The sequence below is a fragment of the Uloborus diversus genome, chromosome 5 (assembly GCF_026930045.1).
Source record: "Uloborus diversus isolate 005 chromosome 5, Udiv.v.3.1, whole genome shotgun sequence".
Taxonomy (NCBI): Eukaryota; Metazoa; Arthropoda; class Arachnida; order Araneae; family Uloboridae; genus Uloborus; species Uloborus diversus.
Window position 1 is genome coordinate 126861269 of NC_072735.1, and position 27891 is coordinate 126889159.

At 32.7% G+C, this 27891-nt stretch overlaps 1 protein-coding gene across 1 annotated transcript in view; it reads left to right on the forward strand.

Moving 5' to 3' along the window:
- LOC129223130 (uncharacterized) overlaps window positions 1-27891 on the forward strand; it is a 408522-nt gene that overhangs the window by 84389 nt on the left and 296242 nt on the right. Inside the window, exons 2-6 of the mRNA XM_054857696.1 lie at window positions 11580-11651; window positions 15264-15302; window positions 16853-16931; window positions 23839-23960; window positions 27618-27713. Of these exons, the coding sequence (XP_054713671.1) occupies window positions 11580-11651; window positions 15264-15302; window positions 16853-16931; window positions 23839-23960; window positions 27618-27713 (408 nt within the window). The remainder of the gene's footprint in view (window positions 1-11579; window positions 11652-15263; window positions 15303-16852; window positions 16932-23838; window positions 23961-27617; window positions 27714-27891) is intronic.

The window sequence follows — 27891 nt, forward strand, 5'->3', positions numbered from 1 at the left end:
GAACCAAATCCGTACCGCAGCAACACGTCCGTTGGTTGATCCTTACCGCAGATCCTCTCGCCCCATAAAGAAATGGATCATGTGACTCTTTACCTAGCAATAACAATTCAAATTGATCTAAAGCCAAGCTAAGGCAAAGTAAAATCAATAAAATAGCTTTATTACTCAAAAAAAAACTCGTTATTTTTCCCATTACCTAGCTTTTATAAAAGTGTCTCATACGATTATTTTTATTTACATTCTTATATATTTTTTCACAAAATTGATGCGGGAACAAAGACCGTCGAGAACCTCAGATAAAATTCTTTACAAGTACTGAGCTAAATGACATGTGATTAAACTTATTTTTAACTAATTTAAGTTTATGCTGCGGCAGCAAAAGTGATTGCAGTGAGCCCGTCAATGTGTCCCGTTCTGTATGCTGACGTTATGAAAAACATTTTCTGTTGTTCTGTTCTCCGCTAGCAGGTCCCCAAAAAATCTTTGCGTTGGAACCCCAAACCTGTAAATCTGACATCGACTATATCATTATTAATATGTATTATACATTTAAAAAGTACATCTGTATGCTAATAAAATATCGTCAAAGACATTGTGAAAGGATATCTGTGGCGGGTCTGTGTCCAGGAGACCGCATAGCACCTACAGTATTGAAACTTTGTACAAATCTACTTTGTGACCCGGAAATTTGCATCTGGGGTTTAATTTTTCAATTTCGAATTAGTTCTTTTTTTCAATTAATTTTTAAGCTGAAATTGCACTTAAACTACCTAATTAAGGGATGAAAGATTTCCCACACCCCTTAACGTTCTATGCCGTTCGAAAGAGATTTTTTCTCTGCATCAAATGAAGCTTGTTTCAATTTTCTTAATAAATTAGAACTGCATTTATAAGGGCTTCTATTTTAGCGAAAAGTCCTAAGCTCAAATCAATTCAAGATCAGAGCAAAGGAGCAAAATATATCACTAGAGACCGCAAATTTGAAAGCGACTTTTCAAACCCACAAAATTGCTGTTTTGCTATGCCTTCATACAATGAAATTTGATACAAAGTCAGATTGGATAATAGGCGAGGGGTGCAGTTTAAAGAGTTTCTTTAATAATATCTGCTTTTTTATGAAGTTCCTCTTCGGGTTGGAGCGGAGTTTTTGCATGTTTCTAAATTTAATGAGCTTTTTACTGAAACTCTATTTTTTATAGGAAGGAGAGCACGTTTTTTATTTTGTTCGTAACATGTATTTTAAGTTGCTTTAAACCTTCACCAACCAAATAAAATTCTGAAGCAATCTTCGAGGGTTGGTGAGTGGCAGCGCGCAGGGAACGGAGCCCCAGAGTGATTTAAAATATAAATATGTTCCGCATGCCAAAAAAATGTATAGCTTTTTAGCGTGTCGTTTTCATTTTTGTCTTAAATGTAAACATTTTTAACACTCTAAATTTAAAATGCCTTTAATTCCTAGAACTGCAAAACATTCATTTTTTCATCCTGTCACCTGACAAGATATTTAAACATTGAAACAGCAGTGTTTTTCTCCGCTACATCGAGTGGAAATGGGAAATGTTCTTCTAATGACACATTCGTTATGCAAAACATGCGAAATTTTGCTCAAATTAAGAAAAATATTGCCCATTAGTGGAACAAGCAATTTCACTAATGAGCCATTTTTCTAGATTTTTACTCAACAAAGCCTTTGGAATCGAAAATTCTCGTTAAAATAATGTATTTTTAACTTCTCACGCCAGGGATATGTTTAATTAATACATCACGTTTGGTATTAGTATTTTTCTTTTTTGTTTGATAGTTTTACGAAGCCAATTTTCAAGTTTCGCATAAAATACATTTAAAATCTTCAAAACTAATCATTTTCTTTAAAAGGGCCATTTCTAATTGATTCGTCATGGATCAATTTCAACGATTTCTGTAAAGAACCTAATTTCGATTCTTTACCAATTCCAAAAAATTCCAACCAAGAATTATCGAATTAAAGGAGATTTAAGCATCACCTTGATTCTTTCTGCATTTAATAATACAAAGCAATATACAGTGAAACCTGTGTAAGTTGACGACTCGCGGTGCAGTACTTTGGCGGTCAACGTAGACAGGTGGTCAACTTATAAAGGGCGGTAATATTTTTTTTTTTTTTTTTTTTTTGTTATTTCTTGCACCATGTATTCATTTTTTGAGGAATTCACTCTTACTCTTGCTGTTCAACTCACTTTCATTGTTTAACATTACTGAAAGTGAAACAATAATTAAAAATACTATTCAAATAATTTTGTTAGTTTTTCCTTGTTTTTAACTATATTAGACACTTTAGTTTTAGAAATTCCATATATGCCAGTTAATATTCTCTGGCTTTTTCCGTTTTCAGTTAATTTTAATATTTCATACTTTTTATTAATCTCAAGTTCAGCTAACTTTCTTTTTGAAACCTTTTTATGTAAAACTTATAGCACAAAGAGCAACAAGCTCGACTCTCCCAGTTCATAAAGGCAAAATCAAAATGCCCTATCTCTTAATCCCTTGCACCAGAAACATGTAACTTTACTCATTAGCAAGCCCAGATCTGCGGACCCGCAGTGCGAGAGGCCCGCGTCCTAAAAGGGGCTAACGGCCCTAGAAATTGAAGAAAAAAAAATAGAAAAAAAAAATCTAGCATTAAGGCTTATTCACTTTACTAATAGACACTGCTGGCCACTAGGGAGGGGCCCTACATATTTTGTTGCAAGAGAATCAAAATGTATAGATCAGGCCTGCTCTTTTTAGCACAATTCCTGTGTCACAACATATTGCAACAGAAAGGAAAGACTTTGAACTTTTCTACTGACATCTATTTTCATTGAACAGAGTACAAAAAGCTATATCTCAAATAGAACAACAAATGGAAAACAAGTTTGGAGAATAAAGAGCAGCATTAAGCTTTATGCTGCTGTTTAGTTAGTAAAATGCTGTTCTGTCATCAAAGCATTAAAAACATTCTTGGAAAGCTATGAAAAAAAATAATAATTTTAAAAAATAACTAATAAAATAAAATAATTTGCTGAAGAAAGTTTAAAAAAAATAAACCAAGTGGTCAACTTACAAAGGGTTTTTTACAATACTCCAAACCAAATTTGGCGAACATTAGTGGTTAAGATAGACAGGTGGTCAACTTACAGAGGTTTTCCTTCATTATATGAGATAGGACTAATTCCGTTCCCGACAAAAGCGGTCAACATAGACAGGTAGTCAACTTTACAGGTTTTACTATCTGAAACTACAAGTAATATTATGTGTACATTGGTAATTTATATTGTTCAGGTATTTAAAATTTATGCGGCGTCATTGAATTTAGTGCAAGTAGCTTTTGTATTCACGTGTTTTGCTTTTCTTCTCCCCCCCCCCTTTTTTTAGTGATTTTGCTCGTTTTTTTTTTTTTTTTTTAATAATTTTTTCGTCAAATATTCATGAACTTAATGTTTGATTAACACTAAAAAGACGTAAGGATCTAACTGATCCTTCGCATGGATCGTATAGTCAATAAATTGAATAATTTTTTAACTGAAAGTAATGGATCGTTTTGACTTTCCATAATATGAACCTATTTGATAACTTATATAATCATTTCGTTCTTAGCGTCAAAGAATGGTAAATATTCAACCGTATGCCTAGAAAGACAAAAGGGGCCAAAGTGACGACTACGGTATTTTGCACTAACAAGAAAGAAATTTTCCCTTTATCCTACTTACTGTAGCATGAATAAGTGCAATTCAATCTATTTTAACCCTCATTTTTCTATTTTTGCTGTCGGATGGGATTCTAAATGTGAAACACTGCCGACTGTCCATTAACCAATCTGCAAGGATCACTCCTCCAAAAGAGAAACTAAAACTTTACATTTTGTACAACGTCAAGCTCTTATTCTTTCGAGGGTAAAAGTCGAAAAAGGCGCGACTGTGAAAAGCATCACATGAAGTCAATGGATTACAAGTTGCCCGACGTTGAACCGACGAAACTGGTTAAAATCCTCATATAAATAATAGCCAATAATCGAGTAACCCACGTGTTTCAACAATAAAACTAGCACCACGGCATGATAATTTGATAATGTGTTTTGGTAATGCAGGGAAAGGCTTTATTGTGACAAGGCTGAACTCGATCCGGCAACTTAACTGCTATACTAGTAAGATTGTCACTTCAGAGGAATGAAGAAACAAAAAAAAAAAAAAATGGTCAACAATGAACGCTATCTACTGGAGTTTCGCATAGACTAATAATAAGAGTAGACCGAGCTTCCCCAGACTTGCTGATGAAAAAATTGGTTCAAGGATACATCATGTGACTAGTGGAAAGGCTTGGCGAAACCTTTGGCAGCATGGTTGCTAGATGGCAACATTATCTATAGTTTGGCGCTCGACATGTATTTTAAGACGTAATGTGTTTTCATTATAATTTTTTTTTTCCAGGTGCAGAGATTGAACTGTTTTTCTTTTAGTTATGCATTATTTTGACATTCGTAATTAGTTTTTGATCACAGTTTTCAGTAACTTTTATTTCATTTGGAAATCCTACGTCAGCGTTGGCGTAAACGGAATGGCGTAAACGTTTTGCGTTAACGCAAAAATGTACTAATCGGTATCTTAAATTGAAACTGTATGTAAAAATCTTTTCGTTTGCCGATTCTTTTTGGGCGTTTGCATCTTTAATTGCTTAGAGAGTTATTGAAATTGACTAAAGAAAATGCACAGTACTATCTAAACGAAAAACTCACTATATTAACAAAATATTTACAACTTAGAATAACAAATTTACAAATAGGATTTCATAAAAGCTCATTCTTCCGTATTCCATCAATTCTATTTATTTTATTTCTCGCTCGCGTTGATCGTCTGCTTCGATCAACGCCCGCTGTTGCTAGGATATCCACCAGTCACATGGTTTGGTTTATGAGCAGCAAAAGGGTTGCCATAGCTCGGTCTACTCTTATTATAAGTCTATGGAGTTTCGGGTTAATTCACTGAAGTTAGGGTTACGATTTCAACTCTCAAAATATCACCAAACAGGCAATGGCTTCGTTCAAATGTAGAAGCAATTTTTACTCGTCAAACCTTGTCGGGCGACTTTCTAGTTGATAAAATTGATTTTAAAAATTTAACGTATCATAAATTTAAGTGTATGCTTTACCAAAGATTTTTTCAAGCTCCTTTTCCTATTTTTTTTTACTTCCTTTTACAAAAAAGAAAGAATTATATTCGCGAAAAAAAAATCACTCAAAAATCGTCCTTAATTTCCATTTTGCTCAACCCTGAATGAATGTTGAGTTTTTTTTTTCAACCTGACCACACGTGGATAAGTGCCTAAGAACGTATAGAATCCCGAAATATCCATTTTGACAATTCCCGAGTTAGTTACAACGAGTTTTCTCGTGACGTACGTGTGTATGTATGTATGTATGTGCGTATGTATGTCGCATAACTCAAGAACGGTATGTCCTAGAAAGTTGAAATTTGGTACGTAGACTCTTAGTAGGGTCTAGTTGTGCACGTTGCATTCGGGTGTTTCTAAAGGGGGTCTTTTGCATCTTTTTGGGGGGAAATCATTGTTAATTTCGATGCAAACTCAAGTGGTGTTATAATTTGGCGGATACTTGGCGACATATCGCCAGTCTTGTAGTCGCCAATTTGGCGACAAATTTGGCATTTTTTTAAAAAATCTGGTTTTAATTTGACCACTGTTGGTGATATTTAGAGAGTTAACTATTGAATCACATTAAAACTGCCAATAATGTGGAAATAACATTAAATTGGTGTAAAAGGAAGTCATGTGATGCACACATCAGCTCGTTTTTTTTTTTTTTTTTGAAGAAGCAGAACAGTCTTAATGTAGGAACGAAATTAAACTATTGATTGTGTGCATTAAAAGCATTTCAGCTAATGAACAGATAAATGCACGGTAATGGTAAGTAGTCATAGACAATAATAGCCAAGGAGATTTCCATCTAATTGCCTTTTACGGAAACTTAATTTTACAGATGGATGAATTGTAATGGCAAGTTTTACTGCTTCAAAACACATAAGTTTTAACAAAGTGTGAACGTGTACTCAACCCTTCATGTGCAATTTAATCCTTCAGTTTAAATAATGAAGTTCAGTCATGGCTGAGTTTCCTTAAAAGTTGTTAAGTTGTAATATTTACGTTCCCCATCCAAGAAATTTAGTATTCTTATTGTGCAGAAAGTACCGGGAAGACTCAGGTTCCCTGTTAAACAATGTTCCAGAGATAAAACAATGAATATTTTCAAGTTTAATTTTGCTAATTGGGAAGGAAATTTGTGAGTAAACTTTGGCAGTTACCCTTTGTATATCTCTTCGCATATACCCGTTTCTTGATATTCAAGTGTGAAATAACGATGGATATTTTACTTACTTGCGTGGGTAATATTTCTCTTGATTTTCGAGATGAAATATATTGAATTTAACTTTGAGTAAGTGGTGCAAACACGAACAAAGATTTAGGGAAGCAGCTATTTACACCATAATACAATCTTAAATGCATTACATTCCTGGGAAAAAGCAGTTATAGATGTACGCACTTTATGATAGTTTTAATTTTTTATAACTAGTAGAAATTTGATCCGCTGCAACTGCGATGGATTTTTTTTTTTTTTCAAAGAGGTGTGAAAATTCAGGAAATATTCAAACAGCTGTTTTAAAGTTTCTTCTATATATTCGCAATACTCAAACTGAATGCATATACTCCTTAGTTCTTTTGCATTCAAGGTATAGTATCTTCACTCCTTCTAGTGTAGTCTCGTACAGAAAAAACTCCAGTAAGTCTCTTTCTCTCTTTCTTCACCCCTACTTTTGTTTTCTAAGACTTATTTTTTTTTCTGCTCTTTGTGAAATTACAGTTTTCCAGTCTTTGCATCTTAAAAATTGCTTTTTCATTTTTAAAATGTGACTCATCCACTACTAAAGACTCCTCCACTTCTCTTAGTTGAATTCCAAATAATGTGATTTAAAATTATAAAATCTGTTAAGCATAAAGAAATCCTCATCCTCATGTATGTGATAGCCAATGATAAAGAAATGCTCCCGAGGTCATCAACAATGAAACTCACATCACGGCGTGATAATTTGAAAAAAATGTCTTGGCAATGTTTAACATGCAGGGAAAGGCTTTATTGTGACAAGGCTGAACTGGATTCGGTAACTTAACTGTTTTACTGGTGAGACTGCGCCATTTCAGGGGGACGAAAAAACGAAAAATAGGTCAACAATGAAAGCTATCTACTGGAGTTGAGGATTCCTCCACTGGAGTTAGGGTTAAAATTTCAACCATCAAAATATCACCAAACAGACATTTGCTGCGTTCAAATGTAGAAACAATTTTCACCCGTCATACCATGAGGGGCGATTCCCTAGTTTAAAAACAATAAAGATGCAAATTAGAAATAAGCGACGAGGCATTTTTTATGCGAGTTGTAATTATATTCATTGTATTATTAATTAAAACTCAGCATTTTGATAGTTATGTGCAATGAAAAATGTTTATATATTTAACTTTTTGTATAAGACTTAAATATTGGTTAACCACGATTAATTTCTAATAAATACAGCGAGTTTTGAAATAAAAAAAAATATTCACTTTTTGATGATAATTTTGAACTTTGAAACTGAATAATCATTGAATAGTATTGCACAGGAAATAAAAAATTCAAGCAGGATATTTACCTGTGCGAAGAACTTATTCAGTTTTTACTTCTCCTTTCAACGAAAACTTATTGAACGTTAATTACTTTCGCTTATGTGAAACAAAACACTGCTAAGTGGCTGTCCCTTAGTATGTCACATTTTTTTAAAGCTGCCCCCCCCCCCCTCTCTCTCCTGTGTCACAAACTATCACACTTTATCTTACCCCACCCCCTCCCCTGTAACATGCCACACGGTTTTTATCAGCCTTTTGCTTTAAAAAATGTGCGATGTCCAACTGCGTGATACCCCTCTATGCTCCTTGTCACAAACTATCACAATTTCATGAACCCTTTTCCTCCACTCAAAGTGTAACATCATTTTTGGAAGTCTCCTAAAATAAAATAATGTAGGAAAAATTGAACGTATCATTTAGTCTACTTAATTGTTCAAGGTTCTTTTGGACTGTGTGTAAATAACAAGAAGAATACCCCAGACAGATTTACTTGTATGTGGCGTTCAGAGCTAAATTGGACCAAGTTCATAAACGACATGATCCACTTTAGCCTGAATGCCTAATATAAAAAGATCCCAAATTGGTTTGTGTGGAATCAGATATCCCGAGAAAAAATGGATCAAGTCGTTCATGACCTTGATTTACTTTAACTCTGAACGTCTGATACAAATGATGTGGACAAAAAATTACCAATTTGCAGTTGAAGAAAAGTGTGGTCAAGTAATGATGACAGCCATGCGTTTACGGTTTTTTTTCTTCTTCTTCTTTTTGTCTAGCACGTGCACAGTAAGCTGCAATGCTGGATATACATTTCCTGACGGTTCCACAAGCATAGAATTACATTGCTCACACGTAACTGGCCTATGGAGTCCATATCAGAACATACCTGATTGCAAAGGTAAGAATGGTAAAGCTGATAAAGAAATTTTAACAAGAAAAAAATATATTTTTTTTTACATAATTGAACAGAACGTTAAAAACTTTCCTTCGCATATGTAATAGTATCCAATGGATTTTTAAAAAACGATAACTTCTTACAAGTAAAAATGTGTATGAGTTATCTAAAGCGATTGTGTCTAAAGTCATTTACTATATTTACTACAATGTTAAATGGACAATGGGTTGCCAAATCAATGAGGTCACTCAAAAAAATTCGTGATTTGATGAAATAGTAATGAAATTCGTTTAATCCCCCCACCTCCCAGTTTTGCATATTTTACTTTATGTCCAAGATACACACTGAGCTAAGGAAGTAAGGGAGGGTGGCTCAAACTGGGCAGGTCGCCCAAAGCGGGTAGGCCTTCGATGCCCCCCCCCCAGGATATGTAAGCGGCGATGCATACGTATGTCGTGTTTATATGAACACCCCCGAGTTTTTATCAGTCACAGCGAAGCAACAGTGAAGCAGCATGGCGCGACCAGGCTTAAAATAAAAAAATGATACATTTCTAAAAAAAAAGATGTTTTGTAACGTATTGTAACGGATTCGGTGCGACTTCCTCTTTCTTGAAATGAAGACCCAGTTCTTGATAAAAACACAGGAAATTTATTTACACTATGTACAGGAAAGATCTTCAACAACTGCTAAATTATTCATTAGCAATTAAGCAATTATCACACAACACCGTAAACTCAACGTTTACACGCGTATTTACTTCCAAATACGAAAACAACACAGCGAAATGCCTCGCTATAAACAGAGCAAATCCGCTCTCAGTTCGAAGTCTGAATCGAAACTCCACTGTTTATCCATCGCTAACGGCTGATATAGACCCCGAAAAGAAATTTCTCAAATATTCCAGAAAAAGCTACAACGTTCTACAACTACACTTTCATTGATAAAATCAGTGAATGAAATAAGAAAAAAAAGAATAGGGGGTTGTATACTTTAGCCATATGTTAAGGGGTTGTATATTAATTACGGGAAATTATTTACAGGTTACGTTACTACAATAATTACTATTTACAGGATTTGTAACAGTATGATTAGTCGAAGAACAGCTTATTTTTTTGGTTGTAAATAACATTACGTTATTCTGACACCATCCACCTACAAACTACGATAGTCATTTCGTTTATTTCTTTTTTAAATTTAAGGTTATAATTATTGAAATACAAAACGTGCCCTCGGGCAAAGCGGGTATAGGATTTAATCATCTATTTATTTATAATTTCTTGACTCGTGTGCTGACTTAGATTTTCTATTTCAATAGGATAAGTATAACTTTAAAAAGTTATTTTTTAGGAGGGCAATTAATTAGTCTATTGATTAAATCAGTTAGTTATTCATGTTTTATAAACAAATGTGCTAACTATAAATTCGATAAGTACAACTGTTTTATGTATTTTTTTTATGTATATAATGGCTGATAGCTAGTCAACTATTTTGATCATTTATAACTTCAGATTTGATTGGCAACTGTACCAAATCACAATTAGTTAAGCTTACCCGCTTTAGGCTTCCTGGTAGGGCGAAGAAGGTTTTTCAAATGTTTGTAAAGTTCGATAATAAATAAATATTGGGTTTGCAGTTATACAAAAATCACTTTTTATTTCGAAGTTCGAGAATCCTGCTAGGAAATAAAACCGAAATTATTGCGATAAAAGTCTAAAAACTGCAATTTTCGAGCGTTCTTCAAAAACCTACCCGCTTTGGGCCACCCTCCCATACATCGGAAAAAATAAGAATAAAGGGAGGAAAATTTTAACAAAGAATAAATGGAGTACTATGTCAATATTCGGTCACGTTTCTTTTGGCCTTTGATAAGAATTTAAATTTTTTGGACAGTATTTCTGTGCAGAGTTTTATACATCACTTTATGTGGGAATCGGGATACCATACATTTATGTTGTTTTGTTGTGTTATTTTAATTGAGAATTTAGTGCTTTGCGATTTCCTAGAAAGTTGTAGTTAGTTGCATATCAGGAAAATTTTCTGGAAAGCGCAAAACTAGGATATTACAATCTTCTAAAAATGTTGGAATTCTTCTTGTTTATGGCGAGTAACAGAATCTTGCATGAAAACAAAATATTTGCCGTTCGGGGTACATTGACGAAGCCGTTGTTTCGGGTAAATTAGCAATATTAGTTTGAATTCGTCTTGTAGAGTTTTTTTTTTTTTTTTAATAATAGTATGAAGGCGTCCAAATCTTTTAGAACTGATTAGAATCCCCAATATTGCCTCAATAACATGATTAACCCTCAGTGGTTTAGCAAGTGTGGGGTGGAGGAGCGATCCGCCCCGGGCGGCAATGTTTTGGGGCGGTGATTAAGCCCCCTTGATGTGAAAAAATTTGAATAAAGGAATCATACTTTAAATCTATTACTGGAGGAAAAGAAAAAAAAACTTTGAAATGTAAGGTTTTGGTAAAACTACAACTGCGTTTCTCAGTGTTCAAAGTTGAAATAATTCCGTAGTGAGCGAGCCCCGCAACCTTCTTAATTCATACTTAATTGCATTGGAAAATATTCTAGAAAAGACCCCGTCTTCCTAACGTTACCAAAGGCTAAAACTGACTTTAGTTTTGAAGATCCGGGAGACCCCCTCCTTTACCTCAAACGTTAATTGCAAATAGTCATCTGTAAACATTTTATGAAATAAGTTGTTTTAGTTTTTCTTCTTTCAGTCACAGTGGTTTATTTATTTTGAAATGGAACCTTTTCATCGTAGTAGCTTAAGCGAATCCTTAAATTTCTTTGTAAATGCAAGAAGTAGTATAAACTTACAACAGCAATGTAAAACTTATAAATTCAGTTGCACCACACCTGCTTCTAACTATTTTGAATCTCATTATGAGCCAGCTCTCTGTGTAGCCATACTTTTGTTGCATAAAAAGGTTTTTTCATATTTGAATTAGAAAGAATTTTCTAAGTTTCACCTGTTCGTGTTTCAGGATCATCGGGAGGCGGATCATTAGGAGGTGGATCATTTGGAGGAGGATATGATGCCAGCTCTGCATATCAAAGTGAGCATTATTTTATCTGAACAAAATTAATACAGATAAAATTTATGAAATGTTTCTTTTACATGTTAAATTCCTTTATTTCGGTGATATATCTACAGATCTTAATACCAACTGTCTTGGGTTAATCTTAAAAGTTAGGAAGTTCAAAAACTTTAATTAATGCATAAGACTTTATAGGAAAAATAACAAAGCAGTAAAAAGCAGACCTTGATAATACTCTGGATTTGGATAAATACTGTAAATGACCATTATGTCTCACATTAAGGTTTCAAATCATTTTATTATAGTTTTTTATTCCTGATCTCAGCAATTTAAATGTAATATTTGCTTTAATCAATAGACTCGTCGCACTTTTTCTAAATAATAAACTATCTTTCCATTTTAGATTCCTACAAAAAGCAGTACAGCGAATCTTCTTACCAAGGTAAAAATTACATATTATATTAAGTTGAATATTTATGAGCTCCTGTTTCATAACTGACAATGAAATACACCATTAAAAAAATGTTTTTAAACAAGGGAAAAAAAAGTTTTAATGTTACGTGCACTTTGGTATCTTAAAACAATTGTTTTTTCTAATTGTCAGTTGTCCACGGACAAGGAACGGTTGCTACGTTTATGGCAAAATTCACATTACGATGGGTGTTTGACCCTGATGTATCGACATGGAATTGGAACCCCTTTTTTTTTGTACATTAAATTAAGTAATGACAACTGTTATTACATTTGTTGCATGATCAATATCATTGCTCATTTTGGTTGAAAATTGAAAAAAATACATGCATGTTTGGACCGCAGCATGAAAAAGCCCCAATTTCCTCTTAAAAAAGAACTCACTAATGTAGGCAGATTTTACCTTTATAGCAAATTTCATGATGTAACTTTAATTTTACAATACAGCCTGTGTTCTAGTTTCAAGTACAGCACATTTTAAATACTTTCTAAGAAAGAAATGTTAGTATTTCTGTAGACATAAACACGAATAATAATGGTCGTAACCTTGCTCAAAATGTATCTTCATGTTTTTTGACATGATCACTCAATAGTTTCAATAAAATGAAGATTCTCGCTTTGCAGCGATTAGTTATGTCTTTTCACCTTTGCTGACAATGATAGCCAATTGACTTTATTTACAACGCCAGTAAAAAGCTGAAACTTTGCATGTAGTAAGTTGATTTCGCTAGACAATAGGGGAGAAATGTGGCAAGCTCTAATTTTTGAAGAAAACGTAGACGGAGCAACAAGTTGATCCACTTCTGTGGATATTAAAAGTAACTGACATTATGCAACTTCTGTACCCGACGTAAGAATAACTCCTTAACTAACGATGTTTTGACATTGCTGTACCGTCACAGAGGATTACTTTTTTATTTTAGTCACCAGAAAATCAAGTCGCTATAGTTTTGGATTCGTAGAGCTTTTTAAACCAATGGTTTCTCAGACTTCTGAGTTTATATGTAATTACTACTCTAGCAACATCAAGTAATAATATTAACAAAATAGAGTAGTATTTTTTTCTGAAAAAGACTTTAAAAAGGTGGTAGAAAAATTGAACCCAATAGTGTATTCAGTTACAGGGGGCGTTAGGAAAAGCAGAATACAATATTAGTGAAAGGACATACTACTAATAATGTAAAATAGGGGTTTTAAAATCCTTTTCTGATTCTTTGCCCTTAATAGAAAAATAAAAAGGTTCGCCTGCATATTTACAAATAATGCATGGTGAATTTTCTCGCCAATTGGCTTGCACCCATGTTACGGTTCCACGTTATGATAATTTCGTAATTTACTCGTCCATGAAAAAGAACCACATCGAATTTTCAAAAAATCGCTTCGAGGTACACACTTCCATGCTACAAACTAATTTTGTGCCAAATTTAATGAAAATCGACCGAACGGTCTAGGCGCTATGCTTGTCACAGAGATCCTGACAGACAGAGAGACTTTCAGCTTTATTATTAGCAAAGAAGACTATATTGTTTTATTTACAACTAGTGATACCCACATGGCTTTGCCCGTAATAGAAAAATCAAAAGGTCTTTTGGTTCGCCTGTATATTTACAAATAATGTATGGTGAATTTTCTCGCCAATTGGCTTGTACCCCTCTTACGGTTCCACGTTATGATAATTTCGTATCTCGCCAATTGGCTTGTGCCCATGTTACGGTTCCACGTTATGATAATTTCGTAATTTACTCGTCCATCTTATATATTTTTTTTTCTTAAAATTGGAATATCAAAAGAACCACATCGAATTTTCGAAAAATCGCTTCGAGGTGCACACCCCCATGCTACATACTAACTTTGTGCCAAATTTCATGAAAATCGGACGAACGGTTTAGGCGCTATGCGCGTCACAAACATCCTACAGACATCCAGACATCCTCCGGACAGAGAGACTTTCAGCTTTATTATTAGTATAATAATATAAAGATAAAATGCTGGGATGGGTATGATTTCAAGGAGGCGCTCGGGGGCTGTTTGCTTATGCCACGATTTCCATGCACAGGATGTTTTATAATGTGATTTAAAGCCTTAACAGCTATTTCACTAATTTTATGTCAATAATGTCGTTTCTGGAGCTTTTTGACTGACCGATGGTGGTTTTTATAGCCACATACTTTCTATTTCTGCCAAGAGTATCACAAAAATGGTGTTGTTGGTTGCTCAAAAGAAAAAAATAACTTAAAAAAAAAGTTCAACTCGAATTTGGGACATTGAATTCAAGGTAGGAATATACCTTGAATCTTATTTTAAGAATTTTCTTACAAAGAATCAGTTATAACCTTATTTGTGCTTCTAACCTATATCATAAAATGTAAAAGTTTAGATATTTCTTTATTTGACAGTAAAAAAAAATCACATATATAAACAACTTTGATTAAAAAAAAAAAACAGTGAGATGGTTAAGGACAATAATCCGGGTAAGCCGCTTTACAGTAGAATGCTATGTAGAGCGAAAACAAGACTAGGAAAATTATGCAGTTTAAAGAAAATAAAAAGTAAAAAACATTACATATATTTTTGTAATGTTAGAAAATTAAAATGATTTTGGCAGATAATTTATGCAAAGTATTTTAGCATATATCGCCCATCTTTCATATACTGTTGCTATTAATTTTGTACAACTTCCTTCCACGTTAATACCATTTAATAACATTAAATTTTGCTTTATGAAATTAATATAAAGGATTGACTGTAGCAGAAAATGTATCTTTGCAAAGCTGTGCTTTTTGTAAAAATGCTCAAAATTTTCTCTTGATTGACATTGGGGTTTTATCTGGACATGAACCTCAACCTTGATAATTAAATGTAATAATTAAATTTTTAAGAAATGTTTCTAAAATAATTTTTGCGTGTCAAGTGATTGACAACTATTTACTGTTACATTTTGTTATTATCTTGTTATTTATTTATTTATTTTGTATTGTTGTATCAAACGCTTTTTAGAAACATGTACTCGCTCATTAAAAAAAGAACGAGCATTTGCTGACTTAAAAAGACTGACAATATTCACATTATTTAATCTATTTTTCTTTATTTATTCTGATTTGAATTTAATTTACAATAATAATAACAGTACGTACTTTACATTTTTGATTGCATTTCTAGGTTTTGCTGGAGGTTATGGCCTTGGATCAGCTCAAATATGTAAGTATAGTTAAGTTGGATATTCTCATTTGTCTCATTTCATTTGTTGTTGTTTTTAAAGACACAAAAATAAAAATTAGTAAAATTATTTCTAAATATAAAGCACTTTATATTCAGTAAATGAGATACGTGTCTTTTATCCAGTTCAAGTACGCTTTTTTTAATTGATTATGTAAACACGCATTACGAAATTAGGACCCTAGTCTTACATGCAGCTGCAGATTTACTCCGTTGTGGACCAGTCATTAAGGACTCTTCCTGTGTCAAACGTAAACATTTTTTTCATGAGTAGTTTCGGATCCTGTTTGAGAGAATTTTGTCGTGGACAATGGGGTCGTTTCTAAAATTTTAAAAGTATTTTTTTCTGAAAGAGCATGCTTTAAAACATAGCATCAGACCATTTTTTAAATAATTTGACTAAGTTTAATATTTAAAAAAAAAATAATTTAATCGGTGCGCTTTCATTGTTTAACGCTTCTGCCGATGACATCACAAATGATGAAATGCCATTCACTGTTGCCATTGTTGCCATTCAAAAGAGCAAAACATTTAATTCGCATCTTTACTCACGTGTACTGGCAACAATATGGTTGATAGCAAGCGTAGAGGCAATTTTTAACTCGCTGCTTGATTATCATATCGTGGAAACGCAGTGAAAAATGCGCTAAAGGACATCATTTGTGACGTCATAAACACCACGCCTTGTTTGAAAAATCGACATTTAAAAAATTATTAAAATATAATTGTTTGGAAAATGAAAGTATCTTCTGGGTCCATGTTTCTTTTTGGCTTATTCTATCAATTTCTGTGAATAAAAGTATGTAGTACTTTTGACTGAAGGAAACAACCCCCTTGCGACATAGTAAATTTGCCACTGGTTGTATGAGTAATTTGTGGTTTAAATACAAAGTTAAAGTCCATAAAATATTATTTAATGCAAAAATTACGTGTTTGAACATGATCCCGCTCGATTGCGCTCCACTTGTACCTGGCATAGCAATTTTGGAAGGCATTCTATTACTTAAAATTGTCGTCAGATAGCGCTGCTTGAAAACCGTAAGTAACCGTAAAGAAAATGTATGCCATTGAAGTTGGGCATTTAGAGGAAAATTGGCTTTTAAATTGTGCAAATACGGTTGAAATTCATCAATAAAATTGGAATGCCAAATCAAACCACAATCCAAACTTGTCAAATATCTTTAATCTGTTGTCATCAACTAAAAGCTTCATCACAGTGACCTAAATAATTTAACAGGAAGAATATCGGCCTTCGGTGCCCCAATTGACCAATATAGGAATCTCAGTTTATTATCATATTCGTCAAATCTCTTCAATATGTTGTCGCCAATTAAAAGCTTCCACCCATTGGTCTAGGTGCTTTGGTAGGAAGAAGATCGACCATCCGTGCCACTATTGACCAATATAGGAATCCTGGTATTTTCCTTGGTTCATATAGCTCTTTTATTGTTTGTGTCGGTACAAGTGCAACGGGATCGAAACGAGACTGACTCTAGCGGTTAACTTTTACATCCTATGTTAAATGTTTCTAGCTAGTCAAGGAAGTTCATGTGCACAACCGAAGAGTCCAATGAATGGAGCACATCACTGCAGTATGGCCAACGGCCAATGGTAAGCATACTTGAAAGAGACCGTTATTCACAAATTTCTTTACGCTTATAGAAATACGTCAGTGATATAAATTATCATTGCTCTTAATACAATATCTTGTGTTGCATTCAAAAATTTATTTTAAAAATCAGACAATTTTGGAGTTTCGATTTTTTTTAAATAACTCGCCTAAAATTATTATTTGAAGGTAATTTAAGTCAAAAATGAAAATGTTTCACTACTTAAAACCATTACTTTCGATGTACATAAGTTTTCGTGTGTGCAAAATAACCACCAATAAGGATCTTTTTACATGCATAACTTTGTCAATATGTTAAAAACCTTGAATCGTCAAATGAAAAAAACTCTCAAACTAATGCGTCTGTGCTGTACTAAGAGTTTTAAAAGCGTTTAAAGTCTCAAATATAATTTCAAATAGGAAAAGTATATTTTTTAATTTATTCGGAGGAAATACTGTACGAAATTTTGATTGTATAAAAATTATACTTCCAATATTACGTACACACTTATAAAAAATATGGAAAAATTAACGACTCGAAGAAAAATTCAGGAAGTCAGAAATGAGACATGAATAATACTAAAATATGTTCCAAAGTCACATAAAGCCAGGCTTACATGCATAAAATTAAATATGTATACAGAAAAAGACTCAGTGTTACTGCAGAGTTTTGACGTCACCCGTTCTTCTTCGCCTTTTTTACTGAATTAATAAAAGCTCTGAACTTCTCTTTTATTTGAATACTTATTAGAAAACGAATAGACTGTACACTTTATTTAGTAAAATAATTATATTTCTTTTGTTTTGAAGATTTAACTTAGAATGAAGTATACATGCACGCATTTTATTCTTTGTCGTATCATTATTGTGTACATACACTCTTCAAACTTGAGTAACCATTGACGCATCATCTTTTGTCAAAAACTGTTGATAGTAACTTCAAATAACTCAGAGGTGCACCTAGAGGGGGGGAGGGATCATGGCGCAGACTGTGCCATTGAAATTTTTAGGGGGGTGTATTAAAGGGACATTTTTCTTATTTTGGGAGGGTTTTTGCTTTGGGAGGTCTCTGTAATATTGAGGGGGGTGTGCGCCCTTGCCTTAGGGGGAGTGGGCACCTTTGAATAACTTAAAAGATTAAATGAATCAAATATGCAAAGTAACCGCCTACCCCCCCCCTTTTCTAAAGGAAATAATCAAGTTTTGAATAAGACAAATAAAAATGCATGTTTTAATGGAAATTAATATACCGCAAGTAATGAGGTAGTTTCCGAAATTTCAAAATTATTTTTTTCTGAAAGAACATGCTTAAAAACTTATGATTTAAACATTTTCAAAATAATTAGGCAAAGTTTAATATTTAATATTTAACAATTATTTTAATCGGTTCGCAGATTGAATTTCATTTTTTACGCATCTGCTTTTTAAGCTTACGCACACCACAAGTGATGAATTGCCATTCACTGATGTCATTAGCGCACAGGGCAAATTATCATAACCTGGCAACGAGGTTGACAGCAAAGCGTAAACATTTAGCGCGGCAATGGAGTAGCGTGCCACAGTACAGTACTTTTGTGACGTTATAGAGACCATGTCCTATTTCCACAATCGGACATTTAAAAAAAATAACAAAAAATGAACTGTTGGGGAAAATAAAAGTTTCTTCTGTCTCCATGTCTGTCTTTTTTTTTTTTTGCTTATTTTATCAATTTCAGTGACTAAAAGTAGAACTGAAAGTAGTTGAAATATTATGTATACTTCCGTGCTGATCACAAAAGTCATATCTGCACTTTTTATCAAAATTGAGTTAGAGTCACCAATTGTTTTTTTTTTCACCTAAATACAATGATTTATAGTCACATGCCAATAGGAAATATATTTTTTAAAATTCTTAAAAAACTCCATCTGAATCAAATACATGGAGCCGCACAGCTTTGTACTTCAATTTTTCGGTTTTAAATTAAGCGGCAGATACCATTTTTGCGCTTAGAACTGCAGTATAGTGAATTTCGCCCTGAATTAAAGGCAAAATTCTTCTTTCTTTATTTTATTTTTATTTATTTTTTTTTATTTTTTTGAATAACTCATCTCAATTTGAGGGTAATTTAAATTAAATTTGAAATGTTTCATCTCTTAAAATTAATGGTTTTAATGTGCTATACTAGTTTTAATGGGTACGAATAAGAGACTTTCAAAATGCATGACTTTGTCAATCAATGAAAAAACTTGGAAAACCTGGTTAAAAAAAATATTTTCATGGATAAGGCCTTCTCAACGCATCCAGAAAATAATTTTCAGTGAGTAAATACAATTTCTAGAAACCGTCCTTATAAAACGATGTCTCTAGGCATGCACTATTTCCTCTTATTAATACTTGCATTTCTTCACTTAATAAGCAACTTCTCTTTAGTTTCATAATTGGTCTGCAGAAAATGCGAAAGTCTGGAACTCATATTCGTGCTTCGGAGTAATGGCTTCCTTTTCACAACAAAGAAAAGTTAATCCCAGCTGTCACATGTCCAAGACACTTCAGAAAGCTGTGACACAACCCGCGGAGAAGGTGTTGGAGAATTAATTTGTATGCAGCTAAGATAGCACCTGAAAAGAATGCTTGCCGGAAATTTTCTTATTCGAATTTTTAATAGCTATTTAGAAAATTCTTTCATAATCTTCTTTCTTGATAATAAGTAGTTTTGGCAGATAACAAGTGTAGTTGGTGTAGACTTGATAACCCTGAAATAAATATGCTTGTGTATTTGTTTCCTATACAAACAGTTTACCTCGGATCTTCTATTAATGGGATCGTTTCCAAAATTTTAAAAGTATTTTTTTTCTGAAAGAGCATGCTTAAAAACATAGGATCTGACCATTTTTTGATAAATTTGGTTAAGTTTAATATTTTTAAAAAAATTACTTAAATCGGTGCGCTTTCATTGTTTGTCTTCTGACGATGGCATTACAAATGATGAAAGGCCATTCAGTGTTGCCAATCACAGAACAAAATATTTAATTCGCATATTTACTCACGTGTATTGGCAACGATATGATTAATAGCAAGCGTAGAGCGCAATTTGAATTCGCGGCTCGATTATCATAACGTAGAAACGCGATAGAAAGATACGCCGAAGAGCATCATTTGTGACGTCATCAAGACCACGCCTTGTTTGAAAAATCGGGCATTTTGGAATAATAATTAAAAAATAACTGTTGGGAAAATGAAAGTATTTTCTGGGTCCATGTTTTTTTCTTTTGCTTATTCTATCAATTTCAGTGACAAAAAGTACTACTTTTGACTGAAGGAAGCAACCCCCATTTGGCTCGGGGTATTTTTCTGCCCTAGATGGGTGTTTTCAAAAGTCGCAACTGCAATGTATTCTAATTTTTAATTTAGAGTTAAAAAAATTAAAAAAAAAATTGCAATGCATGCGTACTGCTTCTTGAATAATTAACTCACTATTTCTCATAAGTTCGAGATTTATATCAGTGTTTTGGTGTCCAGATGTAACGGAAAAAATTCAAGCATTTCTGAATTTTTAAAATATTTTGATTATTTATGAAGAAAGTTCCAAACACCGGAAGTGTTGCCTCGAGCTAGCATTCAGTTAGTTTAAAGTGATTTAAAATAACAAAATTAAAACATTTACCTTTCCAATCTTTACAGATAAAACTTAAAACACGTATTTCTAGGTTTTTAGCTTTTAAATTATTTATGAAAAAATATGTGTATAAAATCAGGAAATATTGCCTCAAGTCAATTTTGAATTCATAAAAGTAAAGATGGTTAAAAATGAAGTTACAAAATAAGACTAAAGTATTTACCTCTCCAATTTTTACCGAAAATTCACAAAACACCAGCAGAACAATATTTTATTATTTTATAAATAGCAGGAGGATGGCACTTTTCATAGATACCGACAACGAAAAAACAATTTCAATTTTCAACAAGTAGTGCTAAAACTGCGAAGTTGTTTTTTTCAACACCCGTCCATTTACTTATTGAAATATTTTTTGCTCCATGGGATACAGTGAATGAAAATTTATTCTGTGAATTTGTTGAGTGATTTAGCAGTATGTTGACTTCAGTCTAAACTATTCTATAAAAGGTTAAGCAGTGGCGTCACTACGGGGGGGGGGGGAGGCGGTCCGCCCCGAGTGTCACCAGTGTTAGGGGTGACACCTTAAATGGAATTGCGAGTTTTTGAAAATTTCGAAGCTAAAATGCATTTTCAAGACTACAAATTTGAATATTTTCCGGGAGGTGAACCCCCGGGCCCCACTTTTATCTATTTTTTGTACATTAGCCGACTTAAAATTTCGTTACAACAGAAATGTAGTTTCTGAATTGCAAGAATTTCATGTTTTTTTTTCTTTTGCGTTTGTAGGTGGTGTGGGTGACACCACAAATTACCACCCTGTGTGTCACACATGCTAGGTACGCCACTAGATTAAGATAGTATCTAATGATGCTAAGTGTAAAATGTACATACTAATCTCGTCCGATACGCTTAAAACCAGACCCTAATATAAAACCTCCCACTAGATATGCAAATTTCAATATTTTATTTTTGCAACTATATATGTAGCCGAACCAAAGGTTTCTGAATATTATTCTCAATAAATTAGCTTTATATTTAAAATTCACTCTATCTCTCTTTCTTTCTAACACCTCTTATCTTCACCGGTTCCGAGTCATTAAGCAGCTTTAACGTCTTCTTTTGCTGCCGGATTAAACCAGTGGCTCGTGACTTGCCTTCTTATCTCGGTTACAAACAAAAGATAATGGTGGCTGTTAATTTCATCAACTTTTTGAAGTATACCATTTTTATTTTATTTTTTTTTTCAAAGTATAACAAACGCGTTTAATCCCTTTAAATTTTGAAATTTGTTTTGAAGTGTTTAAAGATTTTTTCGAATATGTTTCATGTTTTAAAATTAATTTCTTAGCATAATTTTTCGTAAAAGTCAAAAATATAACGACAATTATGTGAAAAATTGTTAAATATGTGTTAAAAATATTGCTAAAGAAAACCAAAAAAAAAGGGGGTGAGAGGGTATTGAATAATTAAAGATTCAATAATTGAAAAAAAGAGTAAAAACTAGGGAATTCAGATGGGTAAAATAACATCCATCGATCTTTGTGTGTTACCCCCCTGCCCATAGTAACTTTTGAGGAAATAATTTGATTTGAGTACCTTTTTTGTTATTAAAAATCTCGGCCAGAATATCTCATTCCCATACTTGATTTTCTGATTCGAACATTTTTTCGTTTTCTGTGTTGTAACTAAGCGACGGAAAACATTATTAATTCCTATCTAGTTCAAACCATAGATGTAGTAACTACTACTGTTCACCTCTGGCAAATTGAGCTCCGCTGCCCGACCGATTAAACGATTTCATTTGTGGAAATAGGGGTGAGGAAAACGCCTTAAGAACTTGCGGATTTAGTTTGTCATGTTATTGCCCATTTGAAAAACAATATAACTCAGGTAAGAAGTAACAAGCAGTACAGGATTTTCTCGCCAATAAAAGGGTTGGGCCCAACTCTGCGCCTAACAATTCCTCTTTTTACTGATTGATCTCCCTTGAAAGAGAGAGACTTGCTCTAGGCCATAGCTCAACTTCTCAGAGGTGGACAGCAGATGCACAGCGGGAAACCGGTTCCACGAACAGCCGAGACTTTCTAATTGATGGGCAACCGTCCGAAAAGCGCATGTGCACAAACATACTTTGCTGCAACTTGATATGATGCAAACAGCATGGCATCCTCGTAGGCTATGTTTTTGTCCGTTTACTTCAAGTTTCGCGAGTTCAACGGCGGCCAGTGGCTGTTGCTACGGAGTAATGCATCTTGTCATGCTACATCTGTGGTTCAAACATCGGGAGAAGTTGGTAAAAATAAATAAACAATAAACAGCAAAACTCAATCTGAAAAAAAAAATTGTTTCTGCAAGAATGGGGTCGTTTCCGAAATTTTAAAAGTATTTTTTTCTGAAAGGGCACGCTTAAAAATATAGGATCTGACTATTTTTTAAATAATTTGACAAAATTTAATATTTTAAAAAATATATTTTAATCGGTGCGCAGATTTAATTTCATTTCTTACGCTTATGTACATGACATCACAAATGATGAAATGCTTTTCACTGATGGCATTAGGGCAGAGCACAATATTTAATTCGCTTTTTTACTCACGAGTGCTGGCAACGATATGCTTGATACCAAGCGTAGAGTGCAATGTTCAATTCGCTATTGAATTATCATAACCTGGAAACGTGGTAGACAGCAAGTGTAAACATTTAGCACGGCAGTGGAATGCACGCCAAGTACATTACTTGTGACGTCATAAATACTACGCCTTGTTTGAAAAATCGGACATTTAAAAACATTAATTAAAAATAAAATGTTGGGAAAATGAAAATATTTTCTGGTTCCATGTATTAATTTTTTTGCTCATTCTATCAATTTCAGTGACTAAAAGTAGTACTTTTGACTGGAGCACACAACCCCAGTGAAACATTATGTATATTGCCGTGCTGGGCACAAAAGTCGTATCTGCACTTTTTATCAAAATTGAGTTAGTCACCGGGTGGTTCGTCGTCACATATTTCACCTAAATACAATGTTTTATTGGAAAATATATGCCAATGGAAAATATATTTTTAAAAATTCTTAAGAAATTAAATCTGAATCAAATACATGGAGCTGCTCAACTTTGTATTGCAATTTTTCGTTTTGAACTCAGCTGCAGATACCACTTTCTCGCTGAGCACTGCAGTATAGTGAATTAAGCATTTCGCCATGAATTAAAATCGAAATTCTTCTTTCTTTAATTTTTTTTTTGACTGTAAGTGCGTGTATCTATAATGAAATAGATAGATCGAAAGATTCTTAAATGATTAATGTTTACAGGTCTTGCCAAGGTACGTGCAATCCAGGATATGAATTTCCAGACAGGTCTCGTCAACTTTCTATAACGTGTAACGACAGAGATGGCAAGTGGCTACCCGTAGCAAACTTTGAGGACTGTAGAGGTAAATTCTTCAGAACATATATTTTTGTATTCAGTTGCTTAATCATTTCCCTTATTAGTTAATTTAGTCATGTTTTTCCAGTCGTTTTATTTATTTATTTTTTTAAAGAAACTGTTTTGGGGAAACAAATTTAAAAGATTTCATTAAAAGAATATTCCAATTTGAAACTGTCTCATGTTATGAGCAGATGATAATTCTTCCACTGGTATTTAAAAATTCAAGTTTACGACCAAAAATTTAAAAAATATTTCAGTTCATGTTTATATTTTTTTTCTCCTTTTATGTGTTACAAACTACAAATTAAATTTCCAAGTTGTTCGTTATGAAAAAAAAAACAAAGAACTTGATCTTAGTTATTTCACTTTGCTCTACAGTCCGCTACTTTTGCAGGAAACTTGCTAGCCCTCTATTTAAAATGTTATCGATTATTGTCTATGCAAAAACTTATTTACAGCTTTATTTCTCAAAGCGTGTTTTTGCAAAAACACATTTTAAAATTCAATATTTTTATATTTATTTCCTCTATAAAATGTAATTGAGACTATCATAATGGAAGAATTTACGAAATCCTACTTCTACTTATTCTAACTAACGAAACGAAAATTTGAGAAATGAGGATTCCCACTCGACAACATTAAGAACTTCTTAATTACATTTGAAATCACAGATGTTGCTTATTTTACTTGATGAACGCCTAATTAATCTGATTTTATTTTCCTCGTTTCTTAGTATTCTTAGCGTATTAGTAAAGTTTATTTTTAAGCTACAAACAAAATTTTTAAATTCTGCCTTATTGCTTTGTTTGTATTACTTGCTTAACATCTTATTTGCTCGTTTTCAGTAAATAATTCTTTTGAAAAAGTGCTAAGAGGTATTTATAAAAGCTTTGAATTTTTAGCTTATTGTTTTCATACTTGTAGGCAAAGTGAGAAATAAAATATTTTTCTAATAAAAAAGTTTTTGTAATTTTTTAAAAAATGTTTTTCATTATTAGCAATGAATAAATAAGAGAACGAATGAAAAAAAAATGAAACAATAAACGAGTGAATAAACGAATTAATGTGATGTGAAAAAAATAAATAAGTGCAAATTAAGTAGTGAATGGATAAAACATAAAAGAAAAAATAATGTGAATCAATAAATGAAGGAATATAAATGAATAATTTAATTAATGAATACGTAAGTGATTTAATAAATCAATGATCGAATAAACGAATGAATAAATCCACAGTGAAGCAATAAACGAATCAATTGAGGCAGTAAGAAGCAGAGGGATGTAAGTGGACATTTTCAAGTTTTGAGTAAAACGCGTTAAAATATAACGTCCTAGGCAGGCTTTCATTGAATTTTTTTTCTAAATCATACTCTATAGCAGCAACTACCAGGGCTACTAGTATCATCTCTTGTTCCAAGATAAAGGAGAGGTTCACTTACCATGAGTAACTGGTTGGTTATCTCCAAATTTTTAATTTTGCCACTTACATCCCTTTGCTTCTCACTTCCTCAATTAATATCTACGAAAGAAATGAGGGAGTTAAATAGCGATTGAAAAAAAAAACAGCAAATAAATGAATGAATATGTGGAATTATAAATAAGTGAATGAAGATAAATACATTATTTAATGAATGAATTCGTTAGTGATATAATAAATCAATGGTTAAGTAAACGAAATGAACAACTTCCCCTTGTCCCATTCAGTTTATCCCGCTTGCATTCGACAAATTGTATTAAACTTAAAATTAAAACATGTGTAGTATCAACTAAATAATTAGGGGAATGTGGGCCAAAGTGATCTAGCGGGGCAAAGTGAAATAGTGAACTATTTACACTGCTTTCAGCACCACCTATCTCGTAATATTTCAACTATGCTGTAACACTTGTTGTCTATTCCAGTCAAAAGAAAATTATCCCTGAAAACCAATGAATACTCGTATTGTAATATTTTGTTGTAAGTCGAAACTTAGTTTTGTTGTTATAAAATGGTAAATTTCTCGTTGTTAAAATTTTAAATACTAATTGAGCTCTATTAATATTCAGTTCAGTATTTATATGTTTAATATTAAGATTATTTGTATTTTAAATGCGTTGTACAGTTAGTAAAAAGTATGCGGGGTAAAGTGAATTTGTTCATTTCATTTCTTTATTCAATCTTTTATCAAAAAACTTATGCATTCATTTTTTAGTTTTTTCATTTGGATTCCTTCATTGAATAGTTCCCTTCTTTGTTCATTCATTCACTTATTTTCTTTTTCATTCACTATTTTGTTAAGTGATTTATTTTTCTCATTTGTTAACTTATTTACTTATTTATTAGTTTACTGTTTCATTTCCTTTTCATTAATTCATTCACTTTTTATTTACTCATTTATTTGATCAAAATATCTCTAATAAAAATCTATACATTGATTTGAATCGTAAAAATCTTATTCTTCACTTTGTTCCATAAAAAAAGTGAAATTTTTCAATCTTTTTTTTTTTTTGAATGTACAAATCCACTGCAAAAATAAATAAATAAATAAATAATGTTTCAGTGCAATTTATATATTGTTATTTTTTCATGCACCGTTATTTTCAGAACAAATATCCAACTCAACTGGTAATCAACAACGATTTGACGCACTAAATTAGCAGATTACTTCATACACGTGTTTCGAGGTTTCATGGAACCTCTTTTTTAATGCAAATAGTAAGTTTTGGATTAAAAGACATCTAGTAAAAGGATGGATGCCGCAATCTGCTGATGGATAGTACTCTGACTGTTTTGTGCGTCAAAACGTTGTTGATTACCGTTTACTTTTCTGCACAAAGTTATTTATTTCTTAAATACTTAACTTGTTCGTTTTCAAAAGAGTAAATTATCTTAACTATTTCACTTTGTCCCACATTCCTCTACTACAATAGACAACAGACTTTAACTAATATAAAAATGTTAAAAACAAAAATTAATCTGTTATAAAATTTATCATTTTATAATAACATATTTATTTATATTCAGTAAATTACCGCCAATTAGCTAGGGCTAAAGCACAAATACATGAAATACACCGCCAGGTTTTCCATCTCCAGCTCAGTGAATTTCCTATGCCGGGCAGATGAGTGCTAATAAGCACAAAACTGCAGTCCTCGGCTGGAAGTGACTGAACTGGCGGTGTATTTCATATTTATTTATTTTATTTTTTTATTTTATTTATTTTTATTTTATTTTATTTTATTTATTTATTTTTTTTTTTTGAGACACCACAAAATATTACAATATTTTTATCACCTTTTAAAAAATTACTAGACCCTTTATATGCCTTGGTATTTAGAGCTATTTATTTTTCGTCTGAAATCAACATCATGTTGAAGAACAAGGTTTAAATCTTGCTAAATAGGTGGCATTGCAAACTGAAATTGTCTTATTATTTCATTTTACCCTAGAAAGAAGAAAACGGATCAACGTTAATTATACTACACGTATCAATAACTTCAAAAATAACTAAATAACCTATTAATTGTGAGACTTTTTTCTTGCTCCCGTCTTAACTTTACTCCACATTCCCAACGATACTTTATATTAAATGAAATCTATATAAAAAGACATAAAAAAGCTTATATAAGGGCAAAATCTCACAGCTTCTGTGTCACAGTAACCATAGTAACTGTTTTCTTTTCAGCACTTTGCCACCCACCATGTGAAAATGGAGGCGAATGTTCTGTCCTTAATCAATGCGTGTGTCCTTTAACTCACAGAGGGAATAGATGTCAGTATGGTAAGCACAAATAAAATCCCTTATATTGCATTAATTTAGATTCAGTATTCGTTTGTGTAGTAAAACGGATCAAACGGAAAATTTCAACACAATAGCTTCGAAAATCACTCTACCTGTAACTGGTTCAAGTGTTTCGTCAAATCAAATTTTTTAAATCTTTCAAACATTCAGATTTAGA